The sequence below is a fragment of the Terrapene carolina genome, unplaced genomic scaffold (assembly GCF_002925995.2).
Source record: "Terrapene carolina triunguis isolate 2854851 unplaced genomic scaffold, T_m_triunguis-2.0 Scaffold69, whole genome shotgun sequence".
NCBI classification, from domain to species: Eukaryota; Metazoa; Chordata; order Testudines; family Emydidae; genus Terrapene; species Terrapene triunguis.
The window spans coordinates 14,956,418-14,977,283 of record NW_020664420.1 but is presented as its reverse complement, the minus strand read 5'-3'; the positions used below and the strand labels follow the sequence as shown (position 1 = coordinate 14,977,283).

General features: G+C 41.7%; 1 protein-coding gene across 7 annotated transcripts in view; it reads right to left on the bottom strand.

Annotated features, from left to right (window-relative positions):
* NEDD4L (NEDD4 like E3 ubiquitin protein ligase) overlaps nucleotides 1-20,866 on the bottom strand; it is a 336,647-nt gene that overhangs the window by 18,175 nt on the left and 297,606 nt on the right. For all 7 annotated transcript variants that reach the window (XM_024217469.3, XM_024217470.3, XM_024217471.3 and 4 more), the window contains 6 exons: nucleotides 20,531-20,589; nucleotides 12,178-12,243; nucleotides 10,727-10,956; nucleotides 7,325-7,446; nucleotides 5,892-5,962; nucleotides 2,157-2,252 (listed from right to left, as the gene is read on the bottom strand). In XM_024217469.3, the coding sequence (XP_024073237.2) occupies nucleotides 2,157-2,252; nucleotides 5,892-5,962; nucleotides 7,325-7,446; nucleotides 10,727-10,956; nucleotides 12,178-12,243; nucleotides 20,531-20,589 (644 nt within the window). The remainder of the gene's footprint in view (nucleotides 1-2,156; nucleotides 2,253-5,891; nucleotides 5,963-7,324; nucleotides 7,447-10,726; nucleotides 10,957-12,177; nucleotides 12,244-20,530; nucleotides 20,590-20,866) is intronic.

Here is a 20,866-nt window from a genome sequence, read left to right as displayed (position 1 = left end):
CAGGAAGCAAAGATGTCTCCCTCTCTGGTATACACAACTTCCTTAAGAATTTCATTCAGTCACTTACACAAAGAGATTCTCCAGGATGCTAGTTCCTCAGAGCACTTCAGTGCAATACAGTGAAATCAACTTGGAGAAAATTTAGGCTATTGTATCATCTAACACGTACGCTACCTTCTAAAGGCTTTTAATTTGCTGCAAGAGGAGCTGTACACATTTTGTCTAGTTGTGAGTTTCATTCAGTCTGTGGCTGAGCTGTGATTCCTCATTCCCATAACAGGTCCCATACTCCCTTACCAATCACCTGCTTCCATTTACACCTTTTTGGGGAAGCAAGAAGTATCCTTCCTTTTAAAATTCCTAATTTACCATTCCTAACCCCAGTCTACTGCAATAAGACTGGAAATACTCCTTGGGGGATTTCTCTGTATTAATGTGGGGAATCTATCAGTCTCAAAGCTGAGAAGGGAAAGTAGTAGACCAGAAGGAAGGGGAATGTTTTCAATTCTACCATTGCAGAAAGGAGGTGACAAGAAGCACATCAGGCAACGCCACCCCTCCACCACTCCCAAATGACATAGAGAGAGCAAATCTACTGGCTGGCCCCAGGAGAGGCACCTAAGAGAGATGGACTGCTGGCCAGATGGTGGGACTGGGGATAGTCAGGTGGGGGAAAAGGTGGGGGGGGGGGGGGGAGAAAAAATGAATGCCCAATCTGGCCTGTATCTCTCTTCCCCCACCACCCAAGAGTTGAGGAAGTTCCTGCCTTATGTGGCTCTCCCAGAGGTTATATGGGATGCAGGGGGTAGCTGGGAGGACCCTGGCCTGAGTCTCTCTCCAGCCATCTGCACCCCTGGGGGAGCTCTGGCCTTTGTGGTACCCCAAGGGGAAGGAGAGGTGGGAATAGGCTGTGGGCCGGCCATGGCTCTGTTCCTGGCCCCAGCCTCGGCTCCACTCCCGGTGCCAGCCTTGACCCCTGGCTGTGGCTTCGTTCTCGGCCCCAACCCCAGACCCTCCTGCAGCTGTGGCCCCAGCCTTGGCCCTGTTACCCCTGTCCATACTTCCCCCCCAGCTCCAGGAGGTGGAGAGGGGAGAGCGTGACTGAAAAGTTTGGGGACCACTGCCTTAGAACATTTGTGGTGTTTAGTTACTTTGGCAGGCTGCCAGAGTTTTCCTGACAAATGTAAGTGAGAGACAGGAAATAGCGATCATAGAATATCAGGGTTGGAAGGGACCTCAGGAGGTCATCTAGTCCAACCCCCTGCTCAAAGCAGGACCAATCCCCAGACAGATTTTTGCCCCAGATCCTTAAATGGCCCCCTCAAGGATTGAACTTACAACCCTTGGTTTAGCAGGCCAATGCTCAAACCACTGAGCTATCCCTCCCCCCGTGATTTTTAACAGTTTCTCAGCAAAGGCTTAACAGAATTTCATGGGACAAAGAAAAGGCACCTTGGTAGCCTCAGGGTGGGTCCCCCTGCAAATATCAAAGGCCTGCTGCAAACAGAGGCGGTGCAAGAGCTTCCACAAAAAATGTCACAAGAATCTTTTATTATAATGGAGAGTGTTAGGCAACGTAAAAATAGCATTTGCTACCAGCTCCCCCATTAATAAGTTGGTTGTTTTTGACCTAGTTCATTTTCAGTAGTGTCTATATAGTAAAAACAAACAAAAAAAAACAAACCCCATCTTCACTTGGCACCTTAACTGGCAGTCTGATCGCAGAGGCCAAAGTCTGCATCGGGCATGAAGACACCTACTCTCTCACCCCGGAGGTGGTCCCTCCAGATCAAAAGCTGAGGAACTTTTCTAGCACAGTGTTGGGGAAGCTTGCGCATACCACTGCTTCCCATACTGTTTGTAGTTCACCTCACTGAGAGGATTGCTATTTAGTGGCCTCCTGGCCACTGGGCATGAACGAACTTACTTATGGAACTTTCCCATAGTCTTAGCTGACCCCTGGAGAAAGAAGTCCAGAATCTGAGCCCTGCATGGCAGTTGGCAGTACTGACCATTAACACTTGAAAGTTCGGATTATGTTCCCAAATCACAAATACTGCCCAGCATTAGTGAATGTCTGGCAGTAACTGACAAGTAAAGAAGAAGGAAAGATAAGTTTGAATTCTTTGTTTTCTTTTTTAGTAACCGATACATACCTGTCCAAAGTTTTCCTCATCTATGCAAAACATGAGATCCAGCTCCGTAGGGTCATTTTCCAGGATCCATTTCAAAGAGTTATAATATTCACTATCCTGTAGTAACAGAACAGGTTACAAGTAAGCACTCTTTGAAAATGCGTACATTATTGTTTACTTGACATCACGTGCTATATTCTATAAATATAAAAACCAATAATCTGAAATTAGAGCTCTAGAAATAATTAAAATGGATTGCAATCTCTCACATTTCTTATCTGATTGTACAGTCTTCCTTTTCATTTTGGTACAGCTATAATAAAGTGGAAATCAGATAGTTTGCATTATTAATTTACATTATTCCTGAATACCATATTTTCTATGTTCACACTCATGACTGTGTTACTTATACAAAAATAAATCAAATTAAAATGGTCTGTAATAGCCCAGTAGTATCATTTCATTCCAAGGCAAAGTTGTTACCAACTTATTAAGTTGCTTTATTGAGTTGAAAAAAATCCACCAACTACCAGATTCCCACTATTTCCCTGGATGGCTCATGTCTTCAACTTCTATTAGATTTACAATTAAAGAGTGAGCCAACAGGAGAGAAAAACAAAACAACAAATAGCGAAAACAGCACCAGCAAAGGTGATCAAAAATTAAGGTTTCCAATTACAAGAAGCAAAAAAAAGTAAGTGAAAAGTTTATTAACTAAGAATCAGGTCAGAATAGAGTTTATTCATTTATTTTTAATTGAACAAGTGATAAGCCAAACTCTAGTGAGTATGACAAAGACAGTGGGAGAAGGAGCATGGATCAAACAGCTGAACAGCATTTTTAAAGCAGTGAATTCACTGTAATTTGTCACTAGCAGAAAAATACCAGTGACACTCTAGACTCCAACAAAGATCAACTGCATCTTGCTCCTCTCCCACTGAACAAATTGTTGAGAAGACCAAGAAGAGTTATTGTAGAACTAAGTATTAGGCAGCATCAGTTTTACATCTGGTTGCAAGAACAACAGAAATGACGTAGGGTGATTATCAAGACCTTGAACCCCACCCTGAGATCCTGAACCCCACGACTGAGGGAACGGAAGAGGACGCTGAAAGAGGAAGAAAAGAAGTGTCTTTGGTTCTCACAAGATGGCTCTGGGGGAGAACTAGAATGACCCTAAAAAGTCAGTAAAAGTAGAAAAACAACAGTATCATTCTATTGGTTTAATAGAAACCACTTATACCTAGTTATGGAACAGAGGTGAAATTTGGAATTTTTCAATCTCAACAGAGCAGGTAAATCACTGCGGGGGTGGGGATGGGTGTGTGGGGCTGGGAACACCCCAGCTGGTGGCTCCTACTCTGCGCCGGGCTCAGCGGCTAGTCCTGGCTGGGCTGGCGGCAGGGGAGGACAGAACTTACTCTTCCCCTTCAAGGAGCAGCTGGGGCTGGGTCAAGACCCACCCCCAGAAACCTCCCATGGCTGCAGGAAGCTCTGCACCTCTCCCCCCAGCTTCCTGCCCCCCACTTCTCCTCAGCCGTGGAGGGAGGAGTCACTGTATGAGGAGCTGCTCTCCCATCCACCAACCCTCAGGCATCCAGACCCCCCCATACCCAGACGCCCCCTGCTGAGCCGCACCCTCCTGCACCCAGAACCCCCCACCAAGCCTCATCCCCAGCATCCGGACCCCCTTCCCTGTACCCAGACCCCTCCCCCACCGAGCTCCCCACACTTGAACCCCCACTCCACTGAGCCCCACCCCTCCTGCACCTGGACCACCCTATGAGGCCCCCACACCTGGACTCCCACCCCACTGAACCCCAACCAGCTGCACCCAGGCCTCTCCCCCCGTACCTGGACCCCCCACTGTGTTGCTCACACCTAGATTGCCCCACATAATCCTCTCACCCCACACCTGGATTCCCCCCCCCAATCCCCTACATACTTGGATCCTGCCACGCTGAGCTTGCCTTTCCATACCTGGATCGGGGGCCAGAGCTGGGCGTGCATTTGAGATTCTGTCCCTCTCACTTACTATCTTGGTGCACCTGGTGTGGAGGGGCAGGGCCCTGGGGTGTTTCTGGGACAGGCCCAGCCATTGCGCTTTGTCAAGGTCTGGTGCAGCCTCACCCCTGAGTCTGTGTCGGGGGAGGGCGGCGGGGCCTTGCAGAGTGATCTCCCACCTCTGCGGCCTGTGCTCCCCACTGCCATGCTAGATCCTCCACACATTTATTGACATTATGCAAAATTTTGCAGAATTTTTATTTTTTTGGCACAGAATTCCCTCAGTAATAATGTAAGTCACAGATGTAATTGTCCTGCTCTAGTCATCACTGGGGTTAGACCTCAGCTAGAGTATTGTGTCCAATTCCTGGTGCCACTCTTTATGAAAGATGGGGATAAACTGCCTAAAGCCCAGAAAAGAGCAACAAAAATGATAAAAAGGCTTAGGAAACATGACCGATGAGGAAAGGACAACAAAAAATGTGCATGTTTCGTTTTGAAAAAAGACAAGCGAGGAGAGACCTGATAACAGTCTTTAAAAATGTTAAGAGGATCGTGACCAATTGCCCTCCATGTCTACTGAAGATAGGTCAAGTAGTAATGGGCTTAATCTGAAGCAAGGGAGATATAGATGAGATATTAGGAAAATCTTTCTAACTATAAGAGTAGTTAAGCCAGGGGTCCCCAACGCGGTGCCCGCGGGCGCCATGGCGCCTGCCGGGGCGTCTAAATGCGCCCGCGTACTGGCCGGCGGACGAGCATCTGCCGAAATGCCGCCAACAAGCGGCATCATCCAGAGGCGTCGCGGCTGAAATGCCGCTAATTTTCGGCGGCATTTCGATGGTGACGCCTCTGGATGACGCTGCTTGTTGGCGGCATCTCGGCAGCGACGCCTATTGATGTTGCCGTTTGTCGGCGGCATTTCAGCGGATGCTTGTGCGCCGCCACGGTCCTCCGTGGCTCATCATCTGGCACCCGCCAGACGAAAAAGGTTGGGGACCACTGAGTTAAGCTGTAGAACAGGCTGCCAAAGGTGGCTGTGGAATCCCCATTACTGGAGGTTTTTCTGAACAGGTGGGACTAAAATCTGTCAGGGCTGGTCTAGATTTATTTGATCTGGCTTCATCACAGGGGACTGGACTTGATGGCCTCTCAAGGTCCCTTTCAGCCTTACTTTTCTGTGGTTCTATATCGCCTGCCCATTGTTCTGCTTAGTTTGGGAAGGAAAAGGAAAAAGCAGAAAGTCTACAGCATAATTAAGAAAACAAAAAAGCACCTCAAGTTGTTTTTCTAATTGACCTATTTTTCCCCATAATTTTAATTGCATTACCCCTAAAATCTCTTGGCAGACACAAAAGTACCTCTACTAAAAAATAAGAAATGTTCCCCAAGTTCTCACTGCTCTAACTTTGTTTGTCACCATGTAGTTTATTAGAAGTATTAGCTTTTATAATTTCCCCAGAGAAGAAACTCATGTAACTGACAACACTAAGAAGTTATTTGCAGTGTTCTTGTAGCTGTTTTGGCCCCAGAATATGAGAGCGACAAGGTAGGTGAGGTAATATTTTTTATTGGACCAGTTGCTGTTGGTGAAAGAGACAGAACTTTTGAGCTCAAAGAGCCAGACCTGAAGAAGAGCTCTGTGGAGTGCAAAAGCTTGTCTCTTTCACCAACAGAAGTTGATCCAATAACAGATATTTCCTCACCCACCTTGTCTCTCTTAACACTAATAATTTTTAAGTGTTCACTTACCACTGACTCCATGTCTTTCAGCGTTATTTGTTTCCCTAGCATCATCTTATAAAAAGGCCTGATGAAAAAGCCTACAAAAAAAAAAAAAAAAATAAACCAAGAGGCACAAGTAAATAGATTTAATTTTAAACTGTATTTTTTTGTTCTGCTAGCAATCCGAGACAAAAAGGGCCGACTAAGCAAATAATAACACTGCTAAAACCAGCACTCTTTCACACCTTTCAATGTCCCAAGGAAAGAATACGGAGAGAATTAGAAAAGAAAAACATATCACATTGATATCAGATTAGCAAGTGTAAAACAAAAAATTATAATCAGCAGTCATTGTAGTGTAATACATTTGAGTAGTAACAGTACAAGCACAGGGCATTTCTTGGGGATTAACAATCTGCTAAGAGAGAGATGACATCCTGAAGTGAAGCCAAGGGGCCGTTTATTAACCACAGCCACTCGTTATAACAGTCCCTAGGAAGTGTCCTGTGTTACTGTTGTCATTAAAACTGATCACTATCCCCTGCCTTCCACACACAATCCACCCAGCATCCACATCCACTGTCATTCTTACAGAGTCCTTGGGAGAAAATGAGTAGAAATAGCACTAGTACTCCAGCCACAGCAGCTGCACAGAAAACCCGTATTTTAGGATTATAGCTTGAAGCAATTCCAATTATTAAATTTGTTAAAAGATAAAATCATCCAGGCAGTGGAGGGAAGAGTGTGTAACCTCCACTATTCTGCTCTACCCACCATAGGTCAAGGCACAGAATAGATTTGTTCAGGTTTAAAACAGTGTCATATCGCTTTAGCTTGCCAATGGCAAAGAAATTCCCCTCTGTTAACACAGATACAATTGTGCTTAAGTTAACACAACTTTCTCATCTTTTCTGTAAACACAGAAGGACCAGTTTTCCACTCCATGGCAACAGATTTATGGCAGTGTAACTACCAATGGAGTTACAATGTAAAAGAGATGTAAAAGTCTGGAGAATTTAGGTCCAAGGGTTGAGCTCCCAATTTACGAGGTGCCATTCTGCTCTGCAAAGTGACTATAAAAATGACATTGTGAGGTTGCATGGTTTATTGTGCCTTAGGGACTCCAGATAAAATGGACTCCGTTTAGAAAGAGTCATCTTTGTAACTGCATGCTTATTTCAGAATCCCAAGGTCAACCTGGAATATTTCTCTCTCACCCCACACCAGTAATAAAGATTCTACAGATCAAATTATATCCTCACTGACACTTATGCAACCTCGCTGCCTTCAGCTGTGGCTGATTTAAACATAGGAAGCAATTCTGTAGGTGATGCACAAACAGGAACAGAATGCAGCTCACTCTTCTTTAGCAATGCTGGCTCAGGAAGGGCTCACAGGAATAAAAGTCAGTAAAAATTACACATGCCATAACAACATTTATTATTATTATTTAAACTCACCATCTAATAGCTTCCCATGAAACACTGCCAGGCCAGCAACTCGTCCAATAAACGTGAAATAGGACAGATGATCTTCATTACAAAGACCTGAATTGGGATTAATCTGAAGGGTATAGTTGTCCCTTTTTTTTTTTTTTTTGGAAGAGAGAAAAAAAAAACCTGTTTAAATAATCAAGTAGTTGACATCAGATACGTTAATAAGTAATTTGACTTTGGGTCATCTATTTTCTACTTCTGCAATCAAGTAGCTCAGTATTTTAATTTGTCTTTGTGTGCCTTAGCTGCTGTATCTTACGGATCTTTGAGGGAGTCAAAACTGTATTGTTGGGAATGTAAGAATCACCATACCAGACATGACTGATATTGCCACTTGTGTGGTACCTGTCTCCAGGTGTGGCCAGTGCAGGATAGGTGAGAAAAGCATTACACCCTATTCTCCACCATGCACCACTTTACCATAGGAAAAATGCTATTTTTATTAAATATTTAATACCTCTATAGCCTTCACTAGATGATCAAACTGAGACATGTACAAACACAGAAATGGACATAGTCCTTGTTCTGAAGAGTTTACAGTCTAAGACATGACCTGAGTGAGTGATCAGCTTATGCCACGAAGCACAAGGATTGCTGCTGCTGTAATTTTATCATTCCTGACGCTAAACCTAACAGCCAATACTATTCTTATTCATATAAATGTCTAATTGTTTAAAAAAAATCTTAACAGAGATGGGCCATTGGTCACCACAGCAAGCTCTAGAATGAAGGGGGAATATTCTTTCACCCAGTTTGTATGCTGGGGGAAAAGAAGGGCACAAGGACGAACAAGAGGAGAGCTGTAAAATGATGAAGCATGAACAGAAAATAATAGATTGCTACAATAAACCCAATGATCACATGACCTTTGCCATGTGACTGTTCACAATGTGAGTCCTGAACTCTCTGGCTGACAAAAGTAAAAAAATATTACACCAGGCCCTTGGAGAAGACAGGGTCAAAGCCTGGCTCTATTGAAGTTAATGACAAAAGTCCCATTGACTTCAACAGAAGCAGGCTTTCACCCAGAGAGCACTTAATACGACTATCTCTAGGCGTGTCCTCTTGCAGGCACATTGAACAGCACTGAGAGTATGTTTACGCCGCAATGTAAGTCCATGCTTAAGCCTGGGCTCAAGCCTAACCCCTATTGTGTCTACACTACTATTATGCTAACCCAGGGTGTGGACCTATGGTCCCAGGACCCTGGGTCTTAGCTCTATTGCTTTGCAGTGTAGTTGCAGCCCCGCTTGAGTTAGGTCCCAGCAGTCAGCTGGCAGCATCTCAATTCCATGGGACAATTTCCTTAGTCCTCTCTTTTCGAACAATCTGAAATCCACACTATTGAAAACAGACACCAACCCTCTTTGCAAACAACACCAGGTCTTCTGATCACCGATCTGCAAGCACATTATCAGAGAGCCTCCTGGTTTTGCAAATTGATCAAGTCTTTTGCAAAGCAAGCTGCTTCCTGCATGTTGAGCAGTAAAGATTTCCCACAGTGCACCACAGTTCTAGGGCTATAGCAGCCACATTTCAGTGCGGGGGTGGGGGGAGAGAAGAGTAGGGATTCTGGGATATGGTTACTTTGACTCAGGCCTGTGCACTGCAGTGTGGATCTCATAGCCCTAGGTTCAAGCACGGGTGAGAAAAGTCTTAACATAGGGTTAAGATACAGGGTAGATGTTCAAGCCCAGGGTTCCCTAACATGGGTCAACTGATTCGAGTCCCACTAATTCTGGGCTTACTCTGCAGTGTAGGCATATCCTGACTGGCTCGGAAAAGAGCCTTGCATAGTTCCCCTTCATCAAAGACAAAGTTCCTGTGAGGAGAAGCCTTTAAAAAAAACAAGCGACGGGAGAGGGAAATTTAAAAGAAGGTGGAAATGCAAGAGATCCTCAGGGGTGCAAGATCAGTCCCCATCTCCCCCCGCCCTAGCACCTGAGTCACCGCCAGCATTCCGCCTCTGAACAATACAGATTCTAATGATTAAGCCTGGGAGAGAACTAGATCTAAGCATGCCGTACTTGCCAAATTTGCTATCAAGTCATTGTGTTAATATGACAATGGATTTATTAAAAAACCCACAAAACCATGGATAGGTGCTATCTTGTGTATATTCTTCAGACTGAATACCTCTTGCAAGAGTTAAACAGTCATGTGATCCACCCAGCAATGGGGGACTGAATAACTACACTAATAGGTAAGTGATACTTTGGAAATATGAGTATTTCCCAGCATGAATTCTAAATTCATTTTATTACCACAATGTTAGGGGGGGAAATAAGCTCCCTAGTAGCATAGGTTAAAAATATCACCTGTAATGATTTCTTATTCCTATTTTTAATGACAATTCTCACTTCAGTGGGATTTCTTGTTACTTATTTTTCTGCCAAATTGAATCTAAAACTTAAATAGTTTTAGTTTAAATTATTCATGCATTGTTGCATATAGCCAAGGAATGAAAAGGACCTTTTCAAAGGCAAAAACGTTTCTGCCGCAAAATTCAGTAAAGCACCAACACTTTGAACTAGTCATATATTTTACAACCTTGTGCTTCTGTAGACACAAAAATAGAAGGTTACTTTGCAAGTTGTGCAATTGTTTAAAAAGAAAAGAGAAGCTGAAGCACAGAATAAGGAATTTCTTGTTTATACAGTTCATCTCCTTTACAGCCTACTCAACACTTCTATTGGAAAAAAGTAGTGAACTCGATATTGGCACCAAACACAGAAAGCACTGCCTGCAATAAACAAATCAATCTTTAACCACTGTATTAGTAGTTAAGTACATAACATTACATTACACAAAGGCACTTTGAGCACAAGGGACAGCTTCTCATTTGCACTGCTCTGACAACATAAACGGGCCTTACAATGAGTGTAAATGTAATTCACTCCCACTTTAAGGCCCATTTATAGTGCTAGAGTTGTGTAAAGGGTCGTTAGTTTAAACTGGCCCATGAGAGCTGAATTTCAACTCAAACCCCAGAACTTTAAATCAGCAACAACCATACACCCGTATTGGGAGTGGCATAAAAAGAGCCCCCTTTCTTGCACCATTCCTTTCACTACTGCTAGTCGCACAAATGCATACAGTACATTGCCTTGCAAAACAATGTGGAATATTTACAAAACAATGGAAGTTGCTAAATAGATCACAGCAGCAGTTTCATTTCAGAAGGTTTCCTGAACATGGAATAAGTAACAAACCACAGTATAGAGATACATTTTACATTGGTCTTGGTTAAAGAACTTAAAAGTACATCCTGAAGGAAAATCTAAGGGGTCTACTACACAACTTTTTTTCTCTATCCAAATACTAATCTAGATCACTTACAATGGAAATATTTTAATGGACACTTACGTTGCTGAATATTCAAAGAGACCATAATAAGGATTAAACATCTCCTTAGACAACAGGAAGAACCATTCTCTAGCCACGCCTCCATAGTCAAGTCCTTTTTCTGACTCAAATTCAATCCAGAGTCTGGCTTTTAGTACATCAGACCTCTTCACAGACATGATTCTTCTATAGGATTCCTCAAAAATATTGTTTCTGTGTAGTTTCATCTCAAATCTGTTTGGTATATCAGCCTACATGAAAGAAGAAAAGTCGGTCTGAATGCATAGCATACACGCCATTGCTGGCAGTATTAAGATGACAGCATAGAGCAATGAGTAACCCAGCTAAGTAATCAAAGGTTTCTCCAGCACCCTGTTTTCCAGAGCTTCACCTACAAGATGGTAGCCTGCTATTGTGTCTAGAAATTTTCAACTACCTTCAGGTATAAGTCTGGGCCAGCTCCTTTGTAATGGCTCAAAGGTTTCCATCCTATTCTGCATATTAAGAAAAATTAATCAATAGAAGAAGAAAAATAGCAAAAAAGCAAAGGAGAAGTAAGAATGTGTGTGGAATAAGCAGAATGAAAATAAGGTGGGATGAACAGACAAGCGACAGGAGAGAACCACGGAAATGTCTAGTTTTCCTGCTAAGATGGGCTTGAAGCAAACATTTTTACTGCCAATTACATTGTTTAATGCAGCAGAAAGCCAATTGCTATTTGGTGCCTGTGAAGTGCTGCATTTTAATACAGTGAAAGAAGCAGCCCTCACAGATTTGGATGCAAAGGTAAGGAGATATCAATATATAGCAAAAGACTGCCTAAGGGCCCCCTGTAATCTGTTTGGTTAAGGCCACCAAAGCTTTAAAGTCATTATTGAGCCAATCAATACCACAGGCAAGTTAGCATTGAGCGCTCATCTCTTATTTTCATTAAGTGATTTTTAGTGCTGGTGAAAGATGTTGAATGACTGAAGTCCTCTCTGTTCACAGACCCAATATACCAGAAGTGGCAACAGCACCAACTTCCCCACAGCTCTGCCAGTTTCCTGTGACCATGCTCTTGGACAGACCACCTCTGAGGTGCGAGGGCAGTCTCAGTCCTTATGCCCATTCAAGTCTTGGATTTTCATCTGAGCCTGTCCTCAGACATGCCAATTAGTGTCAACTCTGAGGTGATATTAAGTTGTTGCCGCTTCTTTCTTGCCTCATTGCTTTAATTGTCCATTTTTAAATGAAAACTTGAGCCTCGAGGGCTGGGTATCAGTTTTGGTTGAGATTGAAAGCATTTTTGATCCATACAGAAAAACTTCAGTCAATTTGTTCATATTCAACTAGCTGTGGTAAGACAAGCAGGGAAAACTGGCGAATGCACAGTAATAGAGTGCAGCACTACTTATCTATTCTTGGGCAGTCAATTGTTGTTTTCCTACCCTAAGGCAATCGGCTTCAACACAGGACAGACAATTACTCACTGGTTTCTTTAACTTCTTCCTGAAGTAATCGTATTTCTGTTTGAACTCTCTGGAATAGGGAACAGCCTGAAAGAGAGAAAATTATAAATATGCATAATTGAATACATCATGCAATCTGACGTACTGTAACCCCTAAAATGTTAGTTAAAAATACCCAGCAGTTTAAAAACATGCTTTCTTAGTCAATTGTAATTTGCTCTAAATATGTATATTGCAAATAACCCTCGCACCAACACAACAACTTTCACCTGAGGACCCGAAAACACTTTAGGAATATTAAAACTTAACCCCCTCCTCAAGAGGTATTATCCCGATATTACAGATGGGTAATTTGAGACCCAGTGTTTCACAGCACCATATCATTTGATCCCAATCTTCTGCTCTAACCACTACACAATCCTCTTTTTTCTGGTACTAGCAACAGAAAGGGTGAAAGAACACCCGAAAAAAGGTAAGAAAAGAAAAAAGCAGGACTGATTCTCAGGGCTCATGTGTCATATTAGGAAGGCACAGGTGTCCTCATAAGGTCTTTTAAATTATTTTTAATTATTTGTCATAGCTCCTAGAAGCCCCAACCGAGATTGAGGAACTGAGGTGTACAAACAGTACAGGACAATAGATTGCAAGCTCTTCAATGCAGAGAAATTCCTGATGTTAATGAGTGTCTTAGTAAAGACTTCAACAGACTTTGAAAGGAAGTATTCTTATCTCCCTTTTACAGAATGTAAACGGAAGTTAAATACTGTTTAAAAAAAAGCGAAACCCCTTAAAATGGCCCTGAGAGCACATCATTATGTGCTGACAAAACTGATATTTGTGATGGGTGCTCTTTGTGCTCCAACTAGTGCAGAATGGAGAGCAGGGCAATTAACGTAGACGAGGCTTTTTGTCCATATAGGCAGAGGCATGATACCAGCATGGAGAGTTCCCAAAATGATAGACTAGATTGGTCAGAACTCACTACTAGCACAGGGCTTTGAAAGATACGTACTTTTGTAAGGTAACTTTTTGCAACTTCAAAGGCTAGAAGGAAAGAAGAAGGGTAGGAAATGGAGAATCGAGTAAAATACAGTTTGGGTATTGAAATCCATCAGTTTTTGATATTCCCAGACCTGAAATTCTCTTAATAGCCCTATATGTAAGAACCAAACTTTTGGATTGTATGCGCGCCAATAAGAATGATTATAAAATTTAAAATTGCTAATAATGTTAATAATAATACAAATAAAATACACTTGTATAACTCCTTTATTCCAGGTATTTTAAAGCATTTTATAAATTAAATTAGCTCACAACACCCAAAGAGGGAATTAAGTGACATTGTATAATATCTAGGGTTCACGTGAATCACCACTAGAGCGCAGACACCTCTGGAGAAGAACGCATTTGCTGTGTGACAGTCCACAGCAACACCACGGAACAATTTTAGAACAGAAATGAAAAGCTAAAAATACAAGAAGGAATTTAGGTTGGAAGAAAATAATTAAGAGTTGGAATCTGACAGCACTTTTGTGGGTAATGACAAGATCTTTGAGAATAAATTTATTTATTTGGGTTTATAAATGTTTTAAAAGGTCCCCTCTTGAGATTCTAGGAATTTTTCTACAGAAAATGACAAAGCCAAATGAAATCAAGTAGAAGCTAACTCCACAGCAGGCAGTCATGACCTCTCTGACACAGCTCAGTAAAAAAAGTGTTAGCTTCACAGTGCAGTCTTTCTCCACTCTCCCACCAAAACTCCATACCAGGAGGCAATAGATCCTTTAGGGGAGGATCTATTAATGGAGATTCTTTATGTCCTAGTAAGGAGGAGAGGATAGAAGATGATAAAATAGGGGTAGGATCTGATAAACAGTCAAATAAAAAAAGAGTCCAATTCAATTACATACGTAATGGCAAACAGCTAAAAAGTGACAAGTTTTTAAAAGTGCTTATATAGAAATGTTAGAAGTCTAAATAATAAGATGGGTGAACTAGAGTGCCTCATGTTAAATGAGGATATTGATATAACAGACATCAGAGAAACTTGGTGGAATGAGGATAATCAGTGGGACACAGTAATACCAAGGTACAAAATATATCGGAAGGACAGAACAGGTCGTGCTGGTGGGGGAGTGGCACTATATGTGAAAGAAAGCATAGAATCAAATGAAGTAAAAATCTTAAACGAACCCAAGTGTACCATAGAATCTCTATGGATAGTAATTCTATGCTCTAATAATAAGAATATAGCAGTAGGGATTATTACTGACCATCTGACCAGGATGGTGATAGTGACTGTGAAATGCTCAGGGAGATTAGAGAGACTATACAAATAAAAAAAACCTCAATAATAATGGGGGATTTCAACTATCCCCATATTGACTGGGTACATGTCACCTCAGGACGGGATACAGAGATAAAGTTTCTTGACACCTTAAATGACTGCTTCTTGGAACAGCTAGTCCTGGAACCCACAAGAGGAGAGGCAATTCTTCATTCCAAGATACGAATATAGCTGGACCACTTGGTAATAGTGACCATAATATAATGAAATTTAACATCCCTGTGGTGGGGAAAACACCACAGCAGCCCAGCAGTGTAGCATTTAATTTCAGAAAGGGGAACTACACAAATATGAGCAAGTTAGTTAAACAGAAATTAAAAGGTGCAGTGCCAAAAGTGAAATCCCTGAAAGCTGCATGGAAACTTTTTAAAGATACCATAATAGAGGATCAACTTAAATGTATACCCCAAATTAAAAAACATAGTAATAGAACCAAAAAAGTGCCACCGTGGCTAAACAACAGAGTAAAAGAACCAGTGAGAGACAAAAAGGCATCCTTTAAGAAGTGGAAGTTAAATCCTAGTGAGGAAAATAGAAAGGAGCATAAACTCTGGCAAATGAAGTGTAAAAATAGAATTAGGAAGGCCAAAAAAGAATTTGAAGAACAGCTAGTCAAAGACTCAAAAAGTAATAGCAATTTTTTTTTAAAAAGTACATCAGAAGCAGGAAGCCTGCTAAACAATCAGTGGGAGCCACTGGACGATTGAGAAGCTAAAGGAGTACTCAAGGATGATAAGGCCATTGCTGAGAAACTAAATTAATCCTTTGCATCAATCTTCACGGCTGAGGATGTGAGGGAAATTCCCAAACCTGAGCCATTCTTTTTAGGTGACAAATCTGAGGAACGGTCCCAGATTGAGGTGTCATTAGAGGAACAAATTGATAAACTAAACAGTAATAAGTCACCAGGACCAGATGGTATTCACTTAAGAGTTCTGAAGGAACTCAAACGTGAAATTGCAGAACTACTACTGTAGTGTGTAACCTATCGTTTAAATCAGCTTCTTTACCAAATGACTGGAGGATAGCTAATGTGATGCCAATTTTTAAAAAGGGCTCCAGAGGTGATCCTGGCAATTACAGACCAGTAAGCCTGACTTCAGTACCGGGCAAACTGGTTGAAACTATAGTTGAGTACAAAACTGTCAGACACATAGATTAACATAATTTGTTGGGGAAGATGTAAAGGGAAATCATGCCTCACCAATCTACTAGAATTCTTTGAGGGGGTCAACAAGCATGTGGACAAGGGGGATCCAGTGGATATAGTGTATTTAGATTTTCAGAAAGTCTTTGATAAGGTCTCTCACCAAAGGCTCTTAAGCAAAGTAAGCTGTCATGGGATAAAAGGGGAGTCCTCTCATGGATCAGTAATTGGTTAAAAGACAGGAAACAAAGGGTAGGAATAAATGGTCAGTTTTCAGAATGGAGAAAGGTAAGTAGTGGTATCCCCCAGGGATCTGTACTGGGACCAGTACTGTTCAACATATTCATAAATGCTCTGGAAAAAAGGGTAAACAGTGAAGTGGCAAAATTTGCAGATGATACAAAACTAATCAAGATAGTTAAGTCCCCAGCAGACTGCGAAGAGCAACAAAAAGATCTCACAAAACTGGGCAACAAAATGGCAGATGAAATTCAATGTTGATAAATGCAAAGTAGTGCACATTGGAAAACCTAATCCCAACTATACATACAAAATGATAGGGTCTAAATTACTGTTACCATTCAAGAAAAAGATCTTGGAGTCGTTGTGGATAGTTCTTTGAAAACATCCACTCAATGTGCAGGGGCAGTCAAAAAAGCTAACAGAATGTTGGGAATCATTAAGAAAGGGATAGATAATAAGACAGGAAATATCACATTGCCTCTATATAAATTCATGGTACACCCACATCTTGACTACTGCGTGCAGAGGTGGTCACCCCATCTCAAAAAAGATATATTGGAATTGGAAAAGGTACAGAAGAGGGCAACAAAAATTATTAGGGGTATGGAACGGCTTCCGTATGAGGAGAGATTAATATGACTGGGACTTTTCAGCTTGAAAAAGAGGTCTATAAAATCATGACTGGTGTGGAGAAAGTAAATAAGAAAGTGTTATTTACTTCTTCTCTAAACATTAGAACTAGGGGTCACCAAATGAAATTAATGGGCAGCAGGTTTAAAACAAACAAAAGGAAGTATTTTTTCACACAACACAGTCAACCTGTGGAACTCCTTGCCAGAAGATGTTATGAAGGCCAAGACACTAACAGGATTCAAAAAAAGAACTAGATAAGTTCCTGGAGGATAGGTCCATCACTGACTAAGAGCCGGGATGGGAAGGGATGGTGTCCCTAGTCTCTATTTGCCAGAAGCTGGGAATGGGCGACAGGGGATGGATCACTTGATGATTACCTGTTCTGTTCATTCCCTCTGGGGCACCTGGCTTTGGCCACTGTCAAAAGACAGTATGCTGGGCTAGATGGACATTTAGTCTGACCCAGTATGGCCGTTCTTATGTTGTTATGATACTAACTCAAAAGTGTGCCCTCTACTGAATTACCATCAACATGCATAACACTGAGGTGGGTCCGGAAAGTCTCCTATTCAAGAACTTACCCAGCTAGACTCTGCTTAGATTACACATGTGAAGGAAACACAGCACAAACTGGCACGGGTGCAAAAACGTAAGGGAAATCTTTAAAGCCAATCCTTTTAGCTAGCGGCACCAGACCCAAAAGCATTCATTTGTACCAGCCTTAAGACAGGGGTACAGCCAGAAGACATCAATCAATGCTCTTCCTCACCATCCTTATGGTTGTCAAACCTCAAATAGAAAAGTCATGTACAAAAAACCTTGAATTAAAAAAAAAAAAATAGGCTACAGTAATGGTACTGGAGCAGCTGCAATCTGCTCCATGCCAATCAACTTGTGTGTGTGTGTGTGTGCGAGCGCTTAGCTCACCATTGTCCCTCAGATTCCAAGCACAAAGGAAATTTACTTGGGGTTGGGAGCAGGGAAGAGAGAGAGAAAGAAGAGGGTACTTGGCCTTGACCGATCATAATAAAAAGCAAAAAATCATTTCCTGTCACCTCATTACTTTCCTCTGCCCTGCTGCTTCCACAGGACAAAAGAGTAGATCTATCAAAACAGTTAATGCAAATGAGCAGCAACTCTAAACATTTGAAGTATATTTTCACGAGGGCAAAAGAATAGTTCTGAACTCCAAAATGTCGTGAGAGCTGCATATTCTTCAGCCATTCCCAGCTGTATCACAAATGTCAAATGTTGGTTCAGGACATGCGTCTGGGGGAGAAGAAGGTTTCAGATTGTCTTGAAGTGGGTTTGTAATTGGCTGGATGTGGGTGTAAACTGGGAGGTTGAAATATGCCTGTTAGGCTGTCTTCCTTGTGGAAGATGAGATGTGAAAAGTTGAAAAAAGCATTATCCCCTGATGAGCATAAGAATGTGACTTTATTACAGGAATGAAGGAATCTTTTGGCATGCCTATTGTCTAAATACCTTACTCACACAATGCAATATCACTTTACGGAATATACGTACTTTATATGTTTGTAATAGTGCCCAGATACTATGATTATGCCACCGGCTACTAAGACAGTCACCACTTTTCCATAATGACTAGATATAGCTTTTTTTTGGTTAGCAATACATCTAAATAAATGAACACTAACTTTGCAGATCCAGAATTCTGTCAACAATTATCACCCCGATAAATGATGAATGTGAAGAGCTCCTCTACCCTCCCGCCCCACCTCCTTCACCACCGCATGCTCAGGAACTAAGCACAATATAGTGCTTCCACAACAATCCAAGTCCCTAAGAACCCAAGAACTGAAAACCCAGATTAGACATGAGTCCTCAGCATTGCACAAGGTCGCTAGGCTCACATAAGCATTAGACTAAAAAACTCCAACATCCTAGTCTCAGCGTTTCTTGCAGGGTCCTTAGAATTGAACGACTTTACGCGAAAGACATTCTTGGTGACCACGCATATGGCATTTGAAAAAGATCGGCCTATTGAGTGCATTAGGGGCCATTTCACATCAGTGATTAGTTGGAGTTTTTCTAATGCAGTAATAAAATTGCAACTTTCAGTATGCTCAACCGATAAGTTAAAAGTAGATACTATCTGCTTTTCAATATACTGTCTGGTTCCTGTTAAGGGCTAAATGATGTAGACTTAGCAACATCAGATAGGTACCAACAGCAAATGGACCAACCATTTAAGAAATACCATTAATCTGCCTTTTTTTTTTTTTAAACAGATAAAAAACAAGATGGCCAAAGAATATTATGATTCCAGGGCTCGATTCTGTGCCACTGAACTCAAAGTTTTGCATTGAATTTCAATGACACAGGATTTTTGAGAAAAATACATAATTACCTACAATCCATGGTGAGTAGGAGGGAAAGGAAGAGTGAACAATGAGAGAGGGTAACTTGACAAGGTTTGTTTGTATACAAACTTTGTTTCTAACTCAATTCTTGTTCTTAACCTGATGCTCAACTAGTATAAATTGGCATAACTCCATTTTAGCCCAAGTTACACCAGCCAGCGATCTGGCCATGTATCATGCTTCTTTTATTTTACTTTTTCGATTGTCTTCTGTTTATTTTGATTCATGTTGAGGCCCCAGAGCAGTAGATGAACCAGAGGAGAAAGTTCTGGAAAACTATCTGAAACATGTCTGAGGAAGGGTTAGGAGAGTGAGTTAGCCTGACACACAGGAGAGGGAGGATGTTCAGGGCATAGGGAATGGCATGAAAAACAGGCATTGAGTCACAACTGGGAAATGAGAGCATAAAGTGTAGAAGATAAGACCTGCGGTGCAGACAGAGGCATTACTGTGCAGAAGTTTGAAGGGATGGATATGCAATTTCAGCTTGATGGAGGAAGGGCTAGGAAGCCAAAGAAGAGTCGCTGAGGGAATGGAGGATTGTTATGTTCTAGGCCATAGTAGAGGAAGAGGATTTTAATATAGAAAAGATGGGTGAGGAAAGCGTGAGGGAGGCCAGAGGAGGAGTCCTGACTGCATGCTGACAAAATATATCCAGATTTACACTTTTACTGCCTTTTTCTTGGATGCCAAGAGCAAGTAAGTAGCATCTCTTATGCTGTATTAAATTGGATATGGCCTCTGCACGATTTCTATCCTGGAGTCTCATTACCACGACGTCTGTTTCCTACAGTGAAAAATCTGCCTTGGAAAAGTACTTTTTCTACCTAGGGATGATCTTAATAATGAATATCCTTTAGAAACTAACTCCATGGTTTCAATTTGGTGGAGATGGTTTCTTGTTGTAGCTGCAGGAGAACGGAAACAGTGACAAATGAAGGGGTTTTAGCAAGTCAAAGCTGCAAATGTCCATCTGTTAGCCATACAGTATCTGAACAGATGGGATTTTCATAAGAGGAAATAATGCAGCAAATAATACGCTCTGATCAGATATCTAAGATGAATCAGAGTCAAGATTATGGAGTAGTCAGGGATTTCTTGGAGGATCCACTGATCAAATATTTTTCCTTGGTACTTACAGGATGAAATTGCATTATATGATAATTGGTAGAGACCCATTGATCAAATATTTTTCCTGGGCCCTTAAGGAAGAAATTACATTATATGATAATTGGTGGAAGAAAGGAACGAAATTAGAGGGCTTGCAAGTTTCCAAATCTGGCCAGCTGACATGGGGAGGTCTCAGAAGACACAGAAATTGCCTCTATCTATACCATACCTTGTCTGGCCCTGGAACGGTGGGTAGGACTGGAGTTCAGTGTGCTCTGTCAATCCCCATCTGGTGTCCTGTTGCTTGGGACTGCTGCCAGCAAGTTAGAGCAACCATGGGGCTGTTCTAACTTGTGCTGCAGCAGCACAGACTGACCTAGGAAATCAGCTGTAAGCAGCTACATGACAGTCCCTCCTGCCCTGAATCAACTGGATCTTGGCACAGGAGAGAGTTTGAGCCATAGCATTTAATATGTGGCATTCAAAACCATTAGCATACATAGTACTTACAGGACCAGTAATAGCAGGGTTCTGCAATCTGGGGTCTTCCCACTGAGTAATTTTACTATCTGTAAGTTAACAAAAGAAATCATACCATTAGTTCTCTTCTACCACCCTGTAAAATCATCCTTTAAAATTTTTTCACTTGCATCCCACCTCCCTGCAACATCCATAATTTAGTACTTCAAGGTTAGGAAAAAACTGCGTACACCCCATCCATTGAAACCCCATCACACTGTTTAGTTGGAAACACTCATTCAAAAATGCAAAACTACCGTATAATCCAGTATACTCACACTGCTTTTGTTAAAGATCTATAGTGTCAATATTTAAATTATAAACCCC